General features: G+C 35.9%; 2 protein-coding genes across 6 annotated transcripts in view; one reads left to right on the top strand and one right to left on the bottom strand.

The window, feature by feature from the left end:
• The window catches only part of rapgef4a (Rap guanine nucleotide exchange factor 4a), a 33967-nt gene extending 24266 nt beyond the window's left edge, over positions 1-9701 (bottom strand). The window contains exons 1-4 of one of the 2 annotated variants that reach the window (XM_028436684.1): positions 9634-9701; positions 6409-6551; positions 6245-6333; positions 4985-5131 (exon numbers count right to left, since the gene is read on the bottom strand). In XM_028436684.1, the coding sequence (XP_028292485.1) occupies positions 4985-5131; positions 6245-6333; positions 6409-6551; positions 9634-9701 (447 nt within the window). Of the gene's footprint in view, positions 1-751; positions 958-4984; positions 5132-6244; positions 6334-6408; positions 6552-9633 lie in introns of those variants that run through there. The other variant, XM_028436685.1, reaches the window with a different exon arrangement.
• Positions 9702-16855: 7154 nt separating this feature from the next.
• ppp1r9ala (protein phosphatase 1 regulatory subunit 9A-like A) overlaps positions 16856-24383 on the top strand; it is a 29146-nt gene continuing 21618 nt past the window's right edge. The window contains exons 1-2 of one of the 4 annotated variants that reach the window (XM_028436680.1): positions 16856-17058; positions 21703-23708. In XM_028436680.1, coding sequence (XP_028292481.1) covers positions 21855-23708 — 1854 coding nt within the window. In that variant the 5' untranslated portion in view covers positions 16856-17058; positions 21703-21854. Of the gene's footprint in view, positions 17059-21702; positions 23709-24383 lie in introns of those variants that run through there. The other 3 variants (XM_028436682.1, XM_028436683.1, XM_028436681.1) reach the window with 3 other exon arrangements.

The raw sequence follows: 24383 nt of genomic DNA, 5'->3' as shown, positions 1-24383 counted from the left end.
TGAGCTTCCCAAAATGTCAAACTGTTTCTAAACTTAACCAAACCAGATGATTCATGTGATCGCCTCATTGTTTGATTCCAGATGACCATTGGAGCAATAAATCAGATCACAAATGAACTTGAATAATAAGAAAAAATAGCAGAAATTGATAAAACACTCAAAATTAAAATGTATGTTAGCAGAGCACATTACACAGTGAAAAACCTCCCACCAATCAGATAACATTTGCTCTGTAGCTGCCCATAGTCATCTGATGCCCCCAGTATGTAAAGCCTATACTTTAAGTCCCACAGACTGTTTGTTGTTTTCTTCTCTGTGAAGCTTCTAACCATCTCTGTGTGTTACGTCTCTTGTGCTGAGATAAATTGTGTGCATTGTGAGCGTCACTGAGCATGAATGCACTCGGGTACTATTTTGAATCATGCTCGGCACATTACATAATCAACACATCTTCATAGTAACACTTCAGGTCACTCAGAGAAACAAATCAGAGAGGATGGCATTTTTTCAGCCAAAGACTTCTGCAGTATATTAATTGTATATTACACTTGATAGTGTATTAACACATACAGCGGCTGATATAGGAAAATACAAGAGGATGCCTTCATCTTTTTATGAAATGTGAGTTCATGCATGAAAAGTCTAATCATCGGTGAAAACAATGATACAAAAAATCTAATCAAAAAAGTTAACGCTTCTTATACAAATGCCATCATATTCATTTATAAAAAGTTTGCTTTAAATAAATTACCTAAACATGTGAATGGCAGCCAAAGGAACGAGCTTGAAAATGTAGAAACGTGAAAAATCTTCAACCTCCTCCGAATCCAGGTGATGCTACAGAACAAAAGATGTAAAATCCCAGATTCGCAGTAGTTTTTGGATTTAGTCCAACATGATGGTGACGAGTCTCCTGCTCTCAGAGCACAGTAGTCAGCTCAGCTGCTGACCTCTTCAACAGCAGCTACCAAGTGATTACTCAACCTCTCTCTCCCTCTCTCTCTCCCTCCCTCCCTGTTTTCACTTCACAAACAGGTCAGTAAGTTATCCCTAGAGCCCGGTCGGCTATCGATCAATATATCACCCGATAACATTGATATACACAGGATATATACTCTATATGAACAAAAATTCTTCTAATACTCAAAATATGATTCAACACAAAGAAGCAAAACACTATTAAAATATGATAAGGAACTTTAATTAGCAACATAAGGACTGTAAAACCACTGATAAATAAGAAAAGGATTTCTGAAATTGAATGTAATAAATAAAGTTGTTCAAATCTCAAATCTGAAAACAAACATGGATTCAAAAGTGGCAGAACCTCTGAGCAGCAAAAAAGGTAATACATCAGTTACACATTAAAGCCCAACCGATTAAGCCTGAACAACTGCACTAATATAATGTGATCAAAAATATAACGATAATTTTTAAAAGTAGAAATGGGCGATTTTATCAGTCCAGCAATATTATCGGCCAATATTAGCCATAAAATGTAATATCAGTCAACATCATGGGTATTGTTTTTTTCCACAGATATGGAGAAACACATATGTGCTGTTGTTGGAGACAACATAATAAAAACAAATATGGCACTTTTTAATTTCTGATGTTGCACAGATGATGCTTATTTGTGCATCCATTGGGACATCACATTAAACGTAGAATTGGCCTGGGAGCCACATGTGGCTCCCAGGCCAACAGTTGCCCCGGTCTGTTCTATGACTTCTTAAGTGTTGCTCCTAACAGAATCATCGTGCATCACTTAGGAGCCCTGCTGTGTATTGCAAGTTCCTGGCCCTTAATGATGTAACCACTATATAAGCAGCATAAGAAGAATATCTTGTTTCTGGTACAATCACAGTTCTCATTTCTTGCACACAACCACTGCGCACTCTGACCCTAAATGTGTCATGACGCTTGGATGTTGAGCCACCGGAGGATGCACGTGGCCCCTGTTACGAACCCCAACCCCCACCTCCACCCAGTCCTTAGACACTAGAGGGCATGTTACATCCCTGCCACTTCCTGTTTATCAGCTCTCTTTGCTCGCTGCCTAACAGGCAGCTTCTATGGACAGATGAGAGTGATCTTTTAATCTCCCTCTCACATATTCTGAACTACAGTCAATGAAAAGGATGCAAACATACAGACACCCATGCAAAATAACTTCAGCTGGAGGCGCTAGCTTTACTAAAACCGTGTGCCACATAACATGTGCTAGTTACCATTTGTCATATGTATGAACAGATATGGCCGCATGGATGCTGAGATTGGCTTATGTCTGCTCTGATAAACAAACTTACATACACGGGCAAGTGTTCATGTGCCAAAATGCATTAAGATTTCCATCAAGCAGGCGAATGTAGGTACACATCACATTCAATTAGTGGGAAAATAGTATTTTAGAATATCTAAGGTGAGCAAACAAGTAGCATATAAGGCAAAAAAAAATCGATTTAATCGATTTATCAAATTGGTAGATAAAATATATTTTTATTTTGCAAATTTGAGTTAAAAAAAAAAAAAAAAAAAAGAACATTTTTTTCCCCACCACAGTTTTGCTTTCCGTCCTTGTGGGTTACCGTAGCGCAATGTGAGCCAGCCCCCTCTTTGTTTACCCTTTGAGTAGAGTTTATTCGCACTACGCTGTGATGCTGTGATGTATCATTTTTTTAATTGTAATGTTATATGTTATAAAATTTAAGCTACTGTGAAGTTGTTGTTGCACTTTTGCTTAAACCTGGGTTAAAGTTTGAAATTGTAGATTGTTCTATGCATTTTAACTCTTGAGGACAATCACAGCAATAAAGTTGCACTTTTGACAAAATATCTGATGTCTGCAGTCATTTTTAAGTACATTGAAAAAAAAAATTTGAAAAAAAAAATCAAATTGAAACTCAAATTTTTCTTTAAAAAAAATCAGATTTCTTTTTTTTTTAGGCAAATTTGCCCAGCTCTACTTGATATTGAACACTTTAGTATTAAAAAAAAGATTGGAAATTGAAAACATGCTTATAAATATTCAATAAATAATTGGCACAGGTAGCAAGGAATTTAAAAAACTATCATGAATTCATGAGTTCAATCATGTTTCTGTCAGTCCTTGGAGAGCTCCAAGAGTGACAGTGGTTACCGTAGTTATTTTTCTGACCATTTAAGCTTTAAAAGCTACAAACACACATTATTCATACAGAAATATCTCCATAACCTTATCTACTAAGGCAGCACTTGTGCCACATTGGCAGTTGAACAAGTAATCCCTCAAGTGAGGATGAATGCTTTAAGAAATGGATTTTACACTAACTAGTAGTAAGTAGTAAAACACTGAAGTAGATGAAAAATTTATTAAACAGCAAGGTTGACTGGAGGGCATTGGAGTTAAAAAAAAAAAAAAAACAGTGAACTAAGCACAAGTGGCCAAAGAAAATGTGTGCAGTTTATGCTGATGCTGTCAATTATGGATTTCCTTTGAGTGCAAAATATCAAGAAGGAAACTACTAACATGTTTGAATGTGAATACAATAAAAACATTCAAACTGAGCCTCCAATCAGGAACAGAGCTGATCCTTTAAAAAAAAAAAAAAAAGAGAGAAAAAAGCAGCAAAACTCAAAGCCAGCTTTTAAATACCAGTTAAAGATTTCCCCCACTATCCAAATCCAAACAGTCACTTCGTATTGTGTATTTGTCACATTAAACAACTTCACAGAGCTCTAAGAAGATAGGATTGAGCTCCACAGAGAGCAGCTGTAAAATCATGTCTCACACAAACCTCAGTGAGGAGCGCTTCAGGGTAAGAGTTGAAGTAGTATCTGCACCTGATGCTCAGTAGAAAGAGGAAAACTATCGTGACTGTGCTGCTGGTCACGACACAGACTCAGAGCCTATCATTTAACCCACTGATGCCCTGTGGTCTCAAAGGAAATGGACAGGAAACCATCGCAGTCCAGAGGGGAGAGAAGAGAGAGGACACCAGTATGTACACAAACAAGTAAGTCACTGACAAATCATCCAACACACGTGTCAAACTTAAGGCCCGGGGGCCAAATCTGGCCCTTTAGAGCATCCAATTTAGCCCCCAAAAGAAAAGTCAGAGAAACCATGAATTTATGTGCAAATTAAACTAATCTCTGCTAGATATCTCAAAAATAATACACAAATTTAATGAAACTCCAAATTGTTAGCAGCGCTTCCATTTTCTCCATGCTTTGATCACATGATGGAAGACATTTTTAATCTCAAATTGTTAAAAAAAAAACTCAATTTTTTCAAAATCCTTTCTTCAACTGGATCTCTTTAGTCTGTTCTCAGAAGTACAAATAGCAAAAAAATATTCAGGTAGCTATCGTTAAAATAAATAAGTTTGAGTTGAAAAGGTTGTACCCAGATATGTAAGTATGGATTAAAGTCAAATGAAGACATTTTTGTTCTTTTATTCCTTTCCAAATATATTGTATCGCTATCGCAAGCCCATTATCGTCCATCGTATCGTATCGTGAATTCAGTGTCACGTCCGTCCCACCCTACAATCTATCACAGATATAACACATTTCTCAGCTTTATTGGCTATGCTGAGCTCTGACATTATAACTTAGCAGTGTATTAATGTTGAAGTAAATGTTGGTGTGAAAAAAATTCACCTTGAAATGAAATTGTTTGTCATATTTTTAAAAATAATGCATATTTTTCAGTCAATCTGCTGAACTGGTGCCTGTAATGCGCATCAGTAAAAAAAGCACATTCTGAACACAGTTGGTGCTGCACTTCCATCTAGTGGTCAGACTGTGTAAACCGTTGTCTCTTCTATCTCCCTGTAGTCAACCTTATTATTATGGCAATGAAACCACCACTGCTCTAGTAAACATAACAACATGCATGAATGATTGCATGCACGACAAACTGCATCCTCCCATAGAGAGCAACACAATCTATCACAAAGTGCAACAAAGCCTTTCACACAGCATTGGATAAAGTATTTACCTCCCACAGAGACCTGAAGGCCTTCTGCTCAATGCGAAGCAGCTCACTGAATTCACGTGTGACAATGGTGGCATGTCGAGGAGTGTTATCAAGGATCGACTCTCCAAACGCTCTACCAGTCCCCAGAGTGCATATGGTGACAGCATCCTGAGAATGATGTTAAACATGTGCAATTTAATATATTTAGAGACAACATCCACATACCAAAAGTGGGGGATACAAAAATGTGATTGAATCGAGGGCCATATTGTCAAAATTCTTGTCAGGCTGACATGAATGAAAAAAAGGGCTTTGTTTAATGGGGTTTTAGTCATTATGTGGGGATTTATTTGTCAATTTGTGTATTTTTGAGTAATTTTTGTGAGTATTTTGTACATTATTTCTTATTTGTGTGTTTGTAGTATTTTTGTTGGTTTTTCCAAGTAATTTTGTGTAATTTTGTTGCCATTTTGCAAAATCGAGTAATTTTTTTGTATATTTTACTGTCATTTTTGTGTGGTGTTGTCATCTTTTGTGTTTTGGATTAATTTTCATTCTTTTTTTGTCGTTTTTGTCATTTTCTGTATTTTTGGAGTCATCTTGTGTCTTTTTGTCATTGTTTTGTAAATCATTCCTCATTGTGTGTGTTTTTGAGTCATTTTTGGGATATTTATTGTTATTTTGTGTAATTTTTGTAGCCCTTTTGCATAATGTGTTGTCATTTTTGGTATTTTTGTTGCCGTTTTGTATATCTTTGTAGTCATTTTGTATATTTTTCTGTAGTTGTATGTGTTTTAAAGTCATTTTTTTCATTTACTTTGGGGGGCACACAATATACTATTCCGTGGGCCGCATGTGGTCCCTGTGCCCCCAGTTGCACATGTGTGATAGATACGAATATTAGAGATATTTTCACTGAGTGCTCGAGGCAACCATCTAAGTTATTCTCCAATCCACAAAAAATTACTTCAATTATTAATAGAACACCATGTGGAGGTGCAGGAAGATGCATAATTAACAAATAGTCAGCATTGTATCTCATTTTAATAAGAATATCCTTTTACTAATCAATTCTTCTATACCTGAGTTTTGCATGAATATTTCTCTGTGATTTATTTCATTTCACTGATAGAATTCCTTTTATATTATGGAAGACAGAACGATGCTGGTGGAAATGTACAGTATAATGCATCCCATCAGCTGAACAATAAAGTCAACAAAAGATGGATTTCTAAGTAAAAACAGATTAACAAGTGATATTCTGGGCAACATTTTTCCTACCTGATAACGTGATGTTTCAGACACTTTAACATCCAAAGAACCAGAGAGCACAGCATACCAGCTGGTGCCCATGTCTCCTTGACGAAACACTGAAAAAACAAAACAAACTCTATAGTCCGGGAAAGAAGTATTCTTTATCTATTTATATTTGTGCTCTGACCCACAGGTGATGCCTTTTTCCAAGCACTCATAGAACCCACACAAGCAAATCTGCTGCAGCAAACTGGGTTGAAATCTCTCGAAGGCTTTCACTTTTTTCAGACGTGCCAGGATTATGTCTACATCTTCTCCAGAGCGGTCTGCTGGTCTGAAGGAAATGAAAAGAACACCAAAATATGATGTATTTTCACATTAACAATTCACATAACCAACCATTACCTAAATAAATGAAGAGTCCATGTATCATTCCAAGCAGAAGCTTAAACACATTGGGTCTCAGGTCAGAATATGATAGAACAAACCAAAGACTATTTCAGAACAGTTTCTTACTTCCAAACAGGCTAAATGCTAGAAATATTATAAAACCTTTGAAAATGAAAAAGAATGAAGAGTAAAACCTATCTAGCAAAACTGGTGTTTCCAACTCGTGCATCACACATCAATACAGTGTGTTCATCCCCTCCCTTGTCTGCATTGGTTGACATTACGTATGTCGTAATGTAACCTTTTTACAACATATGTGCAGGTTTTTTCTTGCAAAGATTAATTATAGTGCATAATTGTGGTTATCACCAGCCCCCCCTGAGGTAGGATGTCATATTCAGACAGGGCAGTGCTACACCTCAGTGAGGACAGAAGAAAAGCTAAAGAGATTAGGAAGGATAAGACAAAACAAAAAAGGGGAAGAGGTCCTAGTAGTGCGCTGTTAGTAGAAGAGTTTGCTCTTTGCTATGCCCATGTGTGCAATGACCTACATAGTATGTGTTCAGGGAACCATCCCAATGTTCATATACCAAGAGTGTGCCTTGTAAACTGTGTTCAATCAGTTCAAAGATATATTGTTGCAATGTCATTTCATTTAATTGGTTTTTGATTATCCAACAATACTAAAGTTGTATTTCAGCAGTTGTTGAAGTTACTCCACTTTAGTGAAGGCAGTCTACAATCTGCTATTCTCATTAGAGTGAATATGAATCAATTATGTTTCTTATGATGCTGTTTGCCTGAAGTCATGACGTCTCAGATTCTCTAGAATTTATCTAGAAAAGAAAATCAATTTATATATATATATACATTGATTTTTTTTATTTTCTTCATATATATATATATATATATATATATATATATATATATATATATATAAAAGAGTAGTTCAAACTTTACATTTTAATCAAATCTGAGTAACACTAATGGGAGATTTAGAGTTTTGTGGTTGTTGACATGCATTTTGGATATTTTTGTCCTTAAAAATATGCTTCTAATATCTTTGTGTATGTTAGCGCTTTATTTCGAGGAACCTATTCAAATTTTGAAAGAACTCGTACATTTTCACATGCTGAGCACTTGCTAAAAGGTCTACTGTAATATGTGTACATCAAATAGAAAATATATAAAACAAATAAGACAATTCTATTTATTTATTTTTTTTAAACATCGGAATTTCAGATGCAGCAGCACAGTTTACGTGCTTGTTTAGCTCTTTATATGACTCACTTGCTTTGTGTATGTTTCAATGCCAATTATAGATTTGGCTAATCCAACAAAATTGTATTTTTATGCCTACTGTATAAACATGTAAACCTATGTTAATTATTGGAGGCATGCCAAATATGTGGGAGTGTTTCTGTCTTTGCTCTCCAAACTAAATTTATGTTGCATAAACGAGTTGCTAGAAAAACAAGGCCAAAGACAGCGTGAGATGTGTGGGAGCCTGAAATCTCAAACCTTTTTGGAAAATCTCCCATGGCATAAAAGGAAAAGAAAAACAATTAAAAAGGAAGTGCTTGTTAAAGATTGTACATAGCAAACACAGATAACCTCATAAATGTGTTTTCTCATATTTCTTACAATTGACTATTGAAAACAACTGATTAATGGAACCAAAGGAAAAGTTATCCTCGAAAAGCAAACAGAAGATTTTACTGGATGATAAAAGTTAAACATTGATTTTATTTAATGGAATAAATTACCCTCTGGAGGATATTACTGGGCACACTCCGTCACTTTGCCATTTACAGCCTGTGGACTTTGGACTTTGTCTTTCTGATGCACCTTTTCCATCAACACTGTGTCATCCTGTGTCTCTAAGTGAACCACTTAAATCTGAGCGGTTTCCTGTGCTAAAGCTATTTCAAGTGCAAAATATGCTCGTCTCTGTGTGCTTGGCTCAGTGTGTCATTACGTTTCTTTTTCTCCTCAAGGCCTAGAATTAGAAATATTTTATGTGCTTCTGGCTCATTTACGGACATTAATTAAGAAGCAGTGATTCATAGACCTTCATAATTGTGATTAGAATCTAAAAAGCCTATATATCCTGGAAAAATAGTATCCAAGCATATAAAACAACAAACAGGCAAGAATGTCTTCCCATCATTTTTAAATTCACACCTGATATGTTACAAAGCCACATTAAACAATAGGTGAAAGTAAAACTGATAAGCTAAAAAAAAAAAACAAAAAAAAAACTCAGATGACTACTTATATCAAAGAGTGACTGGGTAATTTGTTATTTTCTTACATCAGCAAACCTGCACAAACTTTAATCTATGAATTGATGTGAGGGTCAGGTATTAGGGGCAGGACAAACTCAGCTGATTGCTTTTTTATCCACTTAGCTGCAACCTTCTCACAACGTGCCAATAACACGTTACTGCAGATAGATCCTTTTTATCCGGTAAACAGACATCCTTAAAGACATGGATGTTTGTGTTCATTGTGGAGGAACCTGACCTAACCACCAGCCGACCCCTTGGAACCTGTACAGGATAAAATTTGTACACAATCCTGACCCCAGCCATAAAAAAAAATAAAAATCTATTTTGTAAATTAGAATCATCACTAATTCCTCACCTGACCTCACAGAAATTGAGTTCCTCAGTCTTTAAAGAGAGATTACCTTTTACTTCTGGTAATTCATTGTATTTCCACCACCTTTAATACTCCTCTGTCCTATAAATGTAATTAACAATAATTTACATAATTAACAAATTAAAACCTTTAATCTGTTTGTTGATAAAACATACAACACTGTTCCTGTTACTCTCATAGAATTACAGTTTCACTTTAAATTGCATAGCTCTTTTCCTGATTGGAGTAATCTAAGTGGGGAGTTTAATACTCTTAAAATGCTGTTTAAAAGCAGTTATACGCAGAACTCCTTCTGGTGCAAATCTAAAAACATATTGCAGTAAGACATTAAGGCAGCTGCGACATTGGATAAATAAATGTACCTTTTATCCAGAGAAATAATCCACTCTGCAGATTCCGAGGAATGTGAGGAAGAGTGCGCTGCTACCATCTTGCAGTTCTGCTGCTGCTGAAGCTGAAGATGATGATGATGATGATGATGTGGTCAGAGAATAAGATAGGCAGTGATAGCATCAGCTCTTTATTTGTCCACACTCACCCAATGAGAACACACGCTGCTTATTCACTGTAAAGATGAGATTTGCAACAGTTTTCAGAAATTTGGAGAGAGTGGGTGGAGTTGTGTTTGGGTTTTTTTTCTTCTAAAAAAAAAAACAATATATATATATATATATATGTGTGTGTATTTTTATTTTTTATTTTTTAGCACACTGCTCAGTCCAAATTGTGTGTTAATGTAAATGTAAGCTATTAGTGTTTGTGTGCATGTGCTTATTAAGCAAAGCTGAGAAAGGCTTCCTGTAAATTTCCTGTAATCTGAATGAAATCCTATAGATTTTTCATCCATACAGAATATGAATAAATTGATAAATTCTTCATTACTGGACATGAACTACGTTGGTGTCCTGTCATTTTCTTTAGTTTATGAAGCTTTACATTCATGCTGTTTTCAATTCAACTTCATGCAGAAGGTGAATGTGTTTTAGCATAAAACAAGAATCCATTGAAAATGTGAGAGTTGTTTTAATTCTATCAGATAAGATTGTATTAACAATAACATTTTCAACAGTAAAAAAAAATATTTTAGGGGACGACAACTGATGATACAAATTATTAATTAAACATATAATAATAACATTTCACAAACTGATTTGTTCATGCATCTTATATATATACACATATTTTCACACCATTTACTAAGGTTGTTACAATTTGAAGTTAATACATTTAATATTCAATGATTTTGATTAATCTAGCACATTTGTTGAAAGGCTGAAAATGCTCAATATTACTGTATGTTCAGCTTCAACAAAGTCCAGATTCACATCAAGTGATGTATGACATAAATGGGAGAGCAGTAAACAAACAAAATGAGAGAAGTAGTCAATGCTGTGAACTGCCTTGAGGTGGCTTGAATAGAATATATTGCATCATACAGTATGTAACCTCCACTGTCAGATAACAGCATCAGGCAGAAGGGAAACAACAGCATGGATGTGATTCTTCTTTAACATACATTGTATACTCAGTATACGTCCGTACAAAGGACAAACCATCCATTTTAATCCACAGCTTTAATTTAATAGAGGCTGTAAAAGACTCCACTGCACTATATCTTGTCTTCTGTCAAGGAGACAATTTCTTAATAGCCCAGGGAAACAGTGTTCATAACAAGCAGCATCATGAAGGTCTTATTCAGTTACCTTGGCAACAAACAAAGACAAATCACATGACAAGGTGACCACAAGGTGGCACCAGATCTAGATTAAGAAATACACCTTAAAAATAAATTTTTAAAAATCAATAAAAAAAATTAAAATGTCCACAGTGTTTCTACAGTGTTGATTTTGACAGAAAATTTTCATCTTAAATTACATTTTAGTTGAATAAATCTGTTATATATATATATATATATATATATACATATATCAATGACTAAAATATAAAGCATAAGAGTGCATGCTTTAAAAAAAAAAAATATATATATATATATCTCAAGCAACAACTTTTGATTGGATACCTTTAAAAAAAAAAAGCTTAGTTCTGATTGGATGTGAACATTATAGTTTCATTTTTATTATTTGATGAATGTATCAAGATATATTTTCGATATAGTTTTTGTTCACACGTATATTTATTTTTCTTTTTTAATGGTCATAGTCTTGTTATTGTCAAATGTAGTTGATGAAAACGATATGACGAAGTGTTTTAGTCAACAAAATTAACACTTTTCAAACACCATGGTATTCTTCACATTAGTGATTAATATTAGGTCAAATATTCCGAATGTGTACCTGACACTTTTTTTTTTAGATTTGCAGCTACACAGGAATTTATTCTTTGATGATGATGATGAGCTGATCTTAATATACAATAATTTTTCAATTTGTAATATGGTACAAAAATGAATGGTCGTTATTGTCTACAATGAGATTCCTATGATCATGCCTACATTTAGTCACAATTGCAATGCAGGAACAAATGACAGCTGGTGAGGTTATCATTTTAATCATGCTTAGTATGGTTTCCTCATGTGTAAAAGTTGCTCATTGAATATCAGGTGGATGCCCAAGCAAGAATAGATACAATGATGACAAATCAGCAAAACATCTAGAGTTCCAGACTCTTTAATCACACCAGATCACCTGTTCCTTCTGCCTCAGGGTTTGCCCTGTTAATTCACTGCTGTTTGAACTGTTGTCTAGTGTTTGACTACAGGCTTAGCTACATCATGCTGTGCACTACTCTAATCTTACTGACTGCATGCATGTGGCTTTTGAGACCATTGTTGCTAGGAGATGCCCTTTGAGCTGAGATGGTAAACACATGGAACATGTAAACCTTAAATGTGCACTAAAAGCAACATTTTAAGGGATGGTAAGTATTTGGAAAAACACTCAGTGTGGCTGCTGGTGAGAGGGAGAACTTGCAGGAATTCATTCTATGAAGAATTAAAAAAAAGTTCAAGTTTAGAGTCAAACTCCAGTTACTTTGTGTCTGTTTTGTTGTTAGATGATAATTCAAAGAAGTAGTCCTGCAAGATTTTGTTTGGCACAAGTCTGACTTAAAAGAGTTGAAATTCCACAGCCAGGAAATGAGGTTTAAAGCAGATTGACTCATAATTAACACCACACAGATTTTTTCACTCCCTGTCCAAGAACCTTTTAATCCCTCTGATGGACCTAATACTGTGGACTGATATCAAATAAACAAGTTCAAGACACCACATAGAGACATATTGTACCCTGCACATTAACAAGCCATTTAAAGTCTTTAACTGAGTGCATTTAAGAAGATAAAGCTTCACCAATCAGATAATCTGACTTCAGATGGAATGTGAGAGCAGATTACTTCAGAGGAAATGCTTACAGACTGGATCTTTTCCAAAGATGTCTTTCTGACTATTCTTTCCGGAACAAGCTAGAGTAGATTACTTTTTTCTCCCTCTAAACTTGTCTAACAGGCACTAGAATAACTACATTTAATGTAAATATTATCTTACAAATGTAATATTTTATCTGTCACATGATGAAAAATGTATATGGGAATATGCTCCTAGGGGCAACCAGATAAAAGGGTCTGAAAAATGGATCACCATCTGTTCCCGCCCTCTTTGTTGCAGTCTGGCTACAATTTCAGACAAAATATCTATTATATAATCACACACAAAACTTATCAATGGAACACAAGTAACATGCTTGTATGTTAACAAAATAAGTGTGATTTTAAATGAAAAACAGTCACCATTTAGTGAATAAAATGTGTTTTGTTTGCTTGTTTTTTGTTCAGTTTTTCTTAATAGCTCAATTGAAGTATTTCTTTGTGTTGTTCATTTAGTTTAGTTTATTGGATTTGGCATTTGGTAATGATGAGGAATGGGGGTAGGACTTGACAATGCTTCTTCCTATCCCTTGTCGAATGAGTCAAATGTGTATTATATTGAAATTGACTTTTTAATTCATAGATTTAATATTTATTCATTTAAATCTATTTTTTTCCATTTATTTGTTTGAAATGAAAAAAATAAAAATGAAAATAATGAAATTAATGGCTATGCACATTCATCTGGCCTGGTGTCAGATTGGGATTTTTGTGTTGTGGGTTTTTTGCAACTGAAAGAGATTCGTGTTAACGTACTAATCTTTGTAATTCTGCGACAGACCCCTGAGCCAGAGCAATACATGTATAGAAGCCAAAAGAAAGATACCCTGTGGCTCTGAGGAGGGGACACTGTTTACCACATGACTGGGAGTGGAAATGAAATGCATTGTGTTTTTTCTTAGGATATATACGAAAATAAAGTAAAAACTACAATACAGGGAAAGCATTGGTAGTGTGAGAAATACACTGGTCTTTGTTCGTGACCAATTTCTATTGAGTATGTACGTTAAAAAACTACATGAAGGAACTTGTTACCATACAGTAAACAAGACGAAAGACTGGGACACAACCACTGCTGATGAATGACACAACGGTGATTCATTTGGACACTCATTCCATTTCCTATAGTGGAGGGTAATTTGAGATTTTGACTCACTTTACAGCACAGGGCACCTAACTCTGTCAAACATACAGGTTATTTTTGGAATATTTCTAATATTGTAGTATTTTCAGTTTCCCATATGTTCTATTAATTGTTTTCATTTTACAGTAATGACATCCAAACCTTTTGAAGTAAGTGCTTGTTTTATGTATAGACAAAAATACAATTTTGAGAGAAAAATATATAGTTTAGATACTTTTAACTAAAACAATAAGAGTTTATCTGCACATCCAGTTGGTGTAAAAGATCAGGACTAACTTTAAATCTGGCAGATTCCTCAATAGATGTTTCTGGACTGAAAGCCACACAGTGAGAAATGCCATTGCTACGTGTTTTCTTAACATTTTACACCTGGTGCGGCTGAGGTCTTGCATGCCTTTTGTATTGGTGTGTTTTAAACTTGCCTCATCATGCCTCATAGATGATTGCAGTCAGTTGACATTCTGACAAAAAACAAATCTGGACTGTAGTGTGGCAATGAATGTCGGTGTGCTTCAGTGATTTAGACTCAGTGTCAGTATGATACGTCTCTGTTTACATAGTTTCTTGTTTGAGTGATGAGATGCAAAATATATTGTCAAAACAAAAGAATTCCAGCTATTTGAATATTATAGTATTATCGAAACATTTATTGTTTTTCATAATTGCCTTTTCCTTCTTCTCTTCTTGTTTTTCTAATTCACTATTATTTTTATTATTATTATTGTTATTATTATTATTCTTATGCCTGAAAAATATATGTAAGGTAATGGAAGTTGCTGAGACAATAGCGAATCTTGAAATTTCTTTGAGTTTGTGACCAGGTTTCATTCAATTTGGAAAAAAATTGTGGAATAAATGCAGGATTTTGGAAAAGATAATCATTTCTTTTTTAACAATTTGCGATAAAAAAAATACTGTCATTAGGTGAAAGCGTGGGAAAACTGTAAGCCCTGCAAATATTGTGGGCTTTAATTGAATTTATGTATTTGGAAGGGCTGAGATATCTACAACTGAATAACTTGGTATTTTCTGTAATTTCGACGTTATCCTGCGGGCCGATGCTCTGAAGCTTCTCAAATGGGGAACGCAATGGCACTACAGAGGGTACGTGAGAGAATGAGGGAGTGGAGAATAAACAAATAAAGTGACAGTCTTGGTCCCACACCAGGTGTGAAAGGACTGGAAAGGATAAAAACTATAGAAAATAATAATAATAATAATAATAATAATAATAATAATAATAATAATAATATAATAATCTGGAGGCACAAAAATCAATGTTTTTCAACCTTGGGGCCGGGACCCCATGTGGGGTCGTCTGGAGTTTAAATGGGGTTGCCTGAAACTTCCGAAAAATTAAAACATATTTTTTAAATTTTTAAATTTTTTAAATGTATTTATTAAAACACACGATCTTAAACAACTGCATTTCCATAATTTTACTGTGTGATTATAGTTCAATTAAAATACAGTAAACAATAAATATCTGAGCAAAAACATGATCGAAAACTAATTCTAGAAAAAAATGTCTTTGGGGTCACCAGAAATTCTTGATATCAAAATGGGGACAACTGCACTAAATACAGTTTCATTCCACTTATTTACAAAATGAGATTCTTTCAAATGTATGTTTTCACTCATTCGTTCCATCACTATGCTGTATAGTTGTTGTTTTCTCTTCATAGATTTCTGAGCAAAATGTTGTAGTCGGAGTCAGACAAAGTGGTTACATGGATTCCGAAATTTAAAAAAGGGGGTACTTGAGCTGAAAAAGGTTGAGAACCACTGGTCTAAAGGGCCAGATTTGGCCCCCGGGCCTTAAGTTTGAGACCTGTTTTAAGTTGCATCCCTGGTGTAAAAAATTATTGATTTTAATATGCAACACTAGAAAAGCAATCACGGTAAATAATTGGGAATCAATGCACAATGCAAAGCAAGTACAGCTTTGCTAGTAGTAAACTGTGTAAATGATTTTGTCTGACTGTGTTGGTCAAAAAGTAACGGATCACAAGTACTCAAGTTACTGTAATTGAGTTGCTTTAATGGGAACTTTTTTGAGTTTTTTTCTAAATCAGTAAATCTACTTTTACTTAAGTACATTTTAAAAGAAGTAAAGTAATTAGTTACATTAATACACTCAACCGTTACTAAGTAAATTTTTTTATTTTTTAACAATCAGCGGACATTGTGAAACTACAAAAATCTAAATGACCAGACATTAATCACATCATCACATCACATCATAGCCGACCAACCACATTAAACGTAATGCACTGCGTCAAAACAGCATCGAATGCCGGTTATTTTCTCAGTTTTAGAATTCATAAATGTAGCTATACTTAGAGCCTGAGAATTTTTTTCTGTTTTGAATTGAATTCACTGGTGTTATTTTATTTTTGAAAAGAATTGTAAGCTTTGCCAAGCCGTTTATTTCATACAGATGCCTTTGTGGAAATAACAAGTTCCAATTGTGCAAGATTTGGTCTGTTTCCTTTTAAATTTATACATGAGATATTTACTGTATGCAAGGGAAGTGTGGCAAGATTTATTACCAAAAATGAATGTGGTGGGTGAAAGTAACTAGTAACTTTTACTTACTTGCTTTGAGTACTATTTATTTGTGCTACTTTTTACTTGTACTTGAGTATTTTATGCATGACTTACTTGTACTTAAGTACAATATCATTCAAGTAGGATTTATCAGTTCTCTTAGTCTTTACACCTCTGCAAATTATTGGTTTTAATATGTAGCACGTTGAAAAAGCAATCATTGCATATCAATGTGAATCATTGCACAATGTAAAGCAAGAATTGGGCAAAGAAAAATGCTTCTTCCTTGTGTCTGTTGGACGCTTTTTACAGCTTTTCTAGTAGTAATAGTCGTATTATACAGTGTAAATGATCTCGCCTGACTGTGTTTGTGGTCTTGGTATGGGCGTCTCTACTCAGGGGTCTTGGGTGAGCTCTGATGATCCAGGGTAAACCCATTCCCACGCCTCCACAGGAGGAGGGCGGTGACGCGGTGGGTCACGGTCCTAGGAATGTGCGCGCGCTCCCGAGCCGGTTGAGGCGCGCCGCCGCACACAGGCTGGCTCGTGAACGCGCTCGTCCCGCGGGAGCTCCGGGAACGCGCAGAGGAGAAGGGAATGATGGCGGTGAGCGAGAAGAAGGCACAACTTTAAAACCGTGAAAACCGGGACAATGGTCCATGAGACAGAGTCTAAAATAGCACCGAGCGAACGGAAGCGGAGGGTTCTACAAGGTGAGTGGGTTCTGTGCGCGTGAACGTCTTTAACGTTTTTAGTTGGAAATGCCTATGAAATAAATTGTCGAGACTGAGACACTAACATTCGTCATTATTCAAGTGTGGCCCAATTAAAAGTGATTTGATTCGCTTAGATACTGCAATACCTAAATTCTACAAGTTCAGATAACGTTAAAAAAGTTTCCTATTTGACAAAGTTTCTTTTGAGGATATAAGTTTGTGCTAAATGTGACTTAAACCGACAATGCAAGCGGCCGTGCATGGCTGCTGTTAGCCTGCTGTTCACACACATATGTTCTACCTGGGCGGTTTACACTGCCTACATTTGAATAGACAAACAGGAAGGTGTGTGTTGACTACTTTTACAGTCTATTGTCCACAGAAGTGGAAAGACAAGACATCAGCCAATGGTTTTTGCTCCAAGTTCCTTGTTTGAAAAGTTATTTTACCTGTGCTGCTTTAATCATATCATTTAATATCAATGTGACATTTAACTTTCCTATAGTTTTATTTATTTATTTTTAAAGCTGTGTTATTCTAACTAATTATTAGGTATTATTGTGGTGACTTGGTTGAAAAGCAGTTTGGTAACTTTTGGAGTCGGCTCCAATAATAAATATTATTCAAGGGTCACATTGAAATCTCCTGAGTTTATAAGAGTGTTTGGCAAAAGTCACTGAAAGTTAATGATTACAACTGGCTTGTTGCAAACTGTAGACTTGGTCAACTACTGTTAGGGTTAGACAATGACCTCAAAATCCTTCTTTTTTTTTTTTTAATCCAAACATTACATAACAGACAGAAAGAAAAAAAATCTAAATGTGCTGTTTTCATTTAACAAGGCAAAGCTTTAAAGGAAAAAACATCCTTTCTTACTCTTATAGATGTCTGATTACTTAAATTATAGATGTTTGTGACTTCAGAATCCGTTTGATCTGTTTGTAGTTGTTTACATCTTTTGTTGGCAAAGTAGGCCACAACAATATCACAATTGTTATTTAAAGTACATTATGTGTAATCTTTGCTACCCTGCTGTGTCGCACTGTTTTTATGTTCTCTACAATTTCATACAAAAAGGAGGTGTTTTTTCTTTGACAAAAAGGCAGCAATGATTATATTATTCTGGCACAGTTGAAATGAAACTCAAACTACATTGAGTTTCACACCTTTGGACTGAAATTTGGTGTCAATTTCACTTTAAGGAAAATTGTCCCTCGGGCCAAATTTGGCAGGAAGGATTTGACCTGCTGGCCTTGAGTTGGACACCCCTTCTCTAAAAGTTGGGCTGCAAACTTCCTACAAATGAAAATTGATCCCCACTCATTCCCTCCTCCAACACACCTTTCATAGAACTTACCATTTTTGCAAATGAAAAAGTGTGTGTCGTTAGGAAAAAGTATGCTGCGTCCCTCAAGACATGCTCTCTCACTACCTCTGGTCTGTGGAATTTCATTTTTAAATTAAACAAATTTTCTTATGAAGCTCAAGCTGATCTCAGGTCCTTGGTACTTAGTAGCAGTATTCCAGTGTGTGTTACCGAACTACACACAAACTGCAGGAACACAACAAAAACCTGTGTACACTGAGAAATCCCGATAGAAAGAGTGAGGCCTGCTGGGCTAAAACCTACAATATGTTTGTTGTGAAATAGCATTGTTTGATTTTCTGTTTCAAATATTCCCCAATTCCATTTTAGAGAGGAATAATTTAGACATATTTCAGTTATGTTTATGTTCCATTGGCTTTCCCTAATCAAATGTCATTACTGGCGATTAAACTTACCTAAATCTGGCCAAACATTCTTAATACGGTTAACTTAATGGGATTAACTATTGTCATTATTTTGTATTTATACACAGCAGAATTAAGATTTTTTTTAAAAAAGCATCCGCTGAGGTCACACGCTAGATTTGTGTCCATTGTCTGCTACACTTGCTAATCAGTAGGCTGCCAGTTTTATGGTGGAATATATGTGTGATGTTGCCCCAAAAACTGTCATTTCAGAAGGTGAAATCCATCACATTAGGTCAGATTTTACGCGAGAATTGACATAACCACATATTTTTAAAAACAAATATACGGTATAAATACAGATATTTTCTCAAAACTTTTACAGGTACATCTCAAAAAGTTAGAATATCGTGAAAAAGTTTAATATTTTTGGTCACTCATTTCAGAAGGTCAAACTTATATACGATATAGGCTAATGATAGAGTGAAATATTTTAATACTTTGCTTCTTGAAATTTTGATGATTATGGCTTACAGATAATGAAAACCCAAAATTCAGTGTCTCTGAAAATTAGAATATAACATAAGATCAATTAAAAAATTATATTTTAAACAAAAATGTAAGGCTTCTAAAAAGTATGTTCATTTCTATGCACCCAATACTTGGTTGGACCTCCTTTTGACCTTTTCCATGAATTACTGTATCAATGCGGCGTGGCATGGTGGCGATCAAACTATGGCACTGCTCAGGCGTAATGGAAGCCCAGGTTGCTTTGATAGCGGCCTTCAGGTCATCTGCATTATTGGGTCTGGTGTCTCACCTTCCTCTTGACAATACCCAATATATTCTCTTATGGAGCTTTATAGAGATGCTGATTTCATTTTCTAGCAGGACTTGGCACTTGTCCACAATGACAAAGGTACCAAAAGCTGGTTCAATGACCATGGTGTTACTGTGCTTGATTGGCCAGCAAACTGGCCTGACCTGAACCCCAGAGAGAATCTATGGGGAAGGTGAGAGAAACCAGACCCAACAATGCAGATGACCTGAAGGCTGCTATCAAAGCAACCTGTGGTTTCCATTATGCCTGAGCAGTGCCACAGTAATTCATGCAAAAGGAGGCCCAACCACGTATTGAGAGCATAGAAAGAACACATTTTTCAGAAGCCTTACATTTTTGTTTAAAATATCCTTTTTTATTGATTTTATGTAATATTCTAATTTTCTGAGACACTGAATTTTGGGTTTTCATTATCTGTGATCCATAATCTTCAAAATTTCAAGACGTAAAGCCTTGAAATATTTCACTGTGTCATGAGCTTATGACATACATGGGTTTGACTTTCTGAAATAAGTGACAAAACATATTGAACATTTTAATGATATTCTTTTTTTTAGATGTATTATATTTGTGGCTATATTCACTGTAGTATTGCAATTTCTGCTTGATTTTTCTTATAATGAAAAACAATAATGATACAAAATAATAATATTGCCATTTCTGTTTCAGGATGTGACATCCATTTTTCCCCATTTTTTTATGATCAGCAGTGCTTGAAGCACTCAAGCATTGCTGCCCATCAAACAGTTATTGCAGTTGCCCTAAAACAAAAATTGGTTTTCCAGCACATTTGATGTTTCACCTTCAATTTAATTGGTTGTTAAAAAAGTAACAGGTTTTTTTTTTGTTACTTTCTGCTTCTACAAACTGATCATATACTCTTATATACTAGAAGTTTACAACCATGTTGTGTTTATATCATAAAGTTGGTCAAACTCATTCTCTAAGCTTGCAAAACTCTGGTCTGACAAACGAACTCTTCACTCATAGTAAGATTTGTTTATTTTAATATGAAAACTTGTTGCTGTGAATTTAATAGGACGAGTGGCTACAACAAAGCTAAAACAAACAAGTGACATATAGCCAAATCGCATAATAGTAAGGTTGGACAGACTGATGGATACATTACTATTGCAACAACATATCATGAGGGTAAAGCTGACCTGTCTCCAAAATGTCTAACCTCAGCTCACATTTCTTATAGTTAGGAATGTAACAATTCACTCAACTCCCGATACGATTCGATTCACGATACTGGGTTTACAATATGATTCTCTCTCATTTATTTTACAAAATGGGACTGTAGACAAATGACTGAAAATATTCCTTTATTTTTTGGGGGAGGAAAAAATAGACAATACTATACTATTTGTCAAAAGAATCCCTTGATAAACTATTCAAAACAATGCATTTTAACTAAAAATAAATCTTGAATGAAATAAATAAAGGAATAATACAACTGAAGAAGAAGCCTATTAATTTAAATTCTGGTTCTATAGTAAACAATGCAAAACTACATAATAGTTCCTTTTCTTTTTAAAAGTGCAACTGAAAATGTATTTTGTGCCTTAACAATTGGACTTTAAAAAAAAAAATCAGTCTGCACTGTATTTACGTCAGATATTTGTTTGGACCAGCAGAGGGCGCTGGTAACCCAGTGGTCAGTTGTCATGCAGATATTATTGCAATGTAGAAGAGATGCTATGCGCTAGCAGACAGAGCTAATAGAAAAACGTGACTTTTACAGATATTCACGTAATATTACAGATATTCTTTCGGTGCTAAAGGGGTAAGGAATCATTTATGAACATATTTAAGAGTAGAAGGCGACCAGAAAGAAAGTAGTAGCAGATTTCACCCACCGCCAACACTGCTGGACGAGAAGGATAATATATAGCACCCTCTGCTGTTTAAAAAAAGTACTGCGATTCAATTTTCAGAGCATCGATGTGAACCGTGATACCTATGAATCAATTTTTAACTGCCTTACGATTAATTGTTACATCCCTACTTATAGTAGTTGGTAAATTCTGCTTTGTAGTAAGAGTCTTTGCTTTTCTCTTTTCTAGGTGATTTTGTGCCCCGTGTGTAGACAACCAACAGAGAAGGCCTGCCAGATCTATGGGATTGAAAAAACGCAGCATCAATTAAAGCACATTAACAACTTCTCTCCAAAAAACAGTTTTTGAATTCCTGCTGGAGCTTAAAATACGTAAAAACAATGATCAAAGCAGAAAGCAAAGGGACCGAAAGGACCCTACGGAGTGCATCGCCTCATAGAAATGCGTATAAGTCTGACTTCCACGCAATCAAATGCACCTTTGATGGTCCGAAATCTGAAGGTGTAGGCAGAACATTTGCAAATGGCTCCAGTGACACTCGAGAGGATTCCAGGGGGAGGCCTTTTGGGACCAGAGTAAACAAGATAAAAAATATTTTTTTACAAATGGATGGGCAGCAACAAGAGTGCCAAGAAGGGAAAACCCCATCAAAGTCTGATGTGTCCCCAGTGTCGCCACCTAAAATACAATTTCCAATCAACACGCCGAGATCTAGCTTAAATAATTCTACAAGCATTGAGTCTCACAGTATAGATAAAACACCAAAGGGGGAAGAAGCAGATATTGACAAAGTAGCAATGGCAGAGAAGTTTTCTGTGACCAGAAAACTCTTTGAAAGGGGCATCAAAGAACCGCCTGCAGCTGAAAAAAATTCTCCAACTAGACACTCAAATCGTTTGTCCCTAGGAAGTGCTTCTGATGAGGGGAAAAACACAAGAAGGGTCTCGGCGTCTTCAGAGACGACTGAACAAACTCCAACATTAACTGCGGAAACCCGATCAGATGAGAGGACTACTGGTGAAAAAAAATGTGTGTCTAGAGTGTCATTAAATGCTGGACCCCTCTCAAAAAGGTTAGAGAATTATATAGTGGAGAATGACACAGAGGAAAACACCACAGCTGCTAGAAAAGGAGAAAACTGCTCTGCTAAACAGCACAGTTCCATTGAACAGCCTACCTCACCAGCAATGGACTGCGGAGTGAAACCTACCCCTCCTTCTCAAGACATGACAGACTCTCCAGGAGTACCTGATGCCATGAACAAAAATAAATATAACCACACAACATCTTACGGTTTAGGTGTTGGGGTAAAACCAACATCTCCTGTCACTGGTGCAGCATCTAAATCCATTTTTTTGGCAGCCGATATTGCCAAGAAACCCCCTACAACAGAGAAAACATCAACAGTTATCCCTGGTTGCAAGAGCTCACCATCAAACAATGATGGCATTCAAAGAACGTCGGTTGATGGCGATGGACCCAAGCCACAAAATCTATCCCCAAGAGATATGAATCAGCCTCATCCATCAGCTGGTGGCTATCAGAATGCTCACAGAACCACAAGTAATGACAGTAGCTTACGGAGTCCTACAAGAGAAAAGTCATCCAGCCAGACCTCATCGTTAGATATGAGAGGGGGTAGCATGGTCCGAGCTGAACTGGTGGTAGTTCAGAATGAATCCTCGGACAGTGAGGAGAGTGAGAGTGAAAGTTTTGAAGATAATGTCTTTGTGGAACAAAAGCTCCAACGTTCTGATGAGAAACTACCTGATTTTAAAAGAAAAGTTTCTCCAGAAACACAGAACTGTGACCCTGCTCATCAGGCGTTGTCAAGACACCACACAGAAGACGCTCAAAAAGAAGCACGGACATTGGAAGAAGATAGATACTTGAAGGATAGAAAGTATAGCAGTTCAGCTCTAAGCCAAGAATGTGAAGATTCACCTGATGAAGATTATGAAGCAGCTGAGAATGAGGGTGACCTCTTAAAGCAGGTTGGCAAGAGCGAGCTGGATAGAGACGTTCCCGTAGTGTACGGTATTGAGAACGCAGCGTTTGTGGATGATAGAGATGTGGACCAGGTCCTCAGGGAAGAGGAAGATCAAGAGGAGGAGGAATTTGAGGAGGATCCAATGCATGGGGAATATTACGAGTATTATGAGGTCACTGGACTGTCCGATGAGGATGAGCTGCCTCTAAAGAGAAAAATCAAGTTTTCCACAGAACCCATACTGGTAAGAATTTTTGTGTTGCTCGCTTAGAAGCATTTGTTTTTCTGTAAATGGTAGCCGGTTACACTGCGCCTACTTTTTGCTGAGACAGCAATGGTCTCTGACTGTGTTGCTTCTTTGAAGAAAAAGAGGTTGAGCCTGAGACTTGGGTGTGCTAATGGCTCAGCAGCTTTAGTGTGTCTTCCAACAAGCTTATCCTCCATTCAGAAAATATAATCTGTGCTTTGTTATTACTCATTGTTTTTTGAAACTGTAGAAAAAGGAAAACCTTGTATAGGATCCTGAGAGCTGGGCCACAACCAGGCAAGGGTTCCTAAACATACCACAATATGTTATGATGAATGAGAGAGGCAAGTGAATTGGTGGAGTTTTTTCTAACTTAGGGATTCCTCTTATGTTGCACAAATAAGTAAAAACTCCCTCATGTGTGTTTGTCTCAATGGTTTCTAAGTTCTAATCCTTTGATACACCCATCTCACTCCTCGTGCACTTGTTTTTGTAAATGAAGCTATATCTTTCACTAATGATGTTAAACAATTGCCTATCAACATTTCACTAAAAAGGGTGAAATGAGTCACTCACGTCACTGTGTTACATGCAGCTTCTGAACTGTTCAATGTTTATCCAGGTCTCAAAAACATACTGTTATCTCAGGGTGTGGGTCCCTCTCTCGATCCC

The sequence above is a fragment of the Gouania willdenowi genome, chromosome 21, assembly GCF_900634775.1.
Source record: "Gouania willdenowi chromosome 21, fGouWil2.1, whole genome shotgun sequence".
NCBI lineage: Eukaryota > Metazoa > Chordata > Actinopteri > Blenniiformes > Gobiesocidae > Gouania > Gouania willdenowi.
The sequence above is the reverse complement of the archived record's forward strand: the minus strand, read 5'-3'. Positions and strand labels throughout refer to the sequence as shown.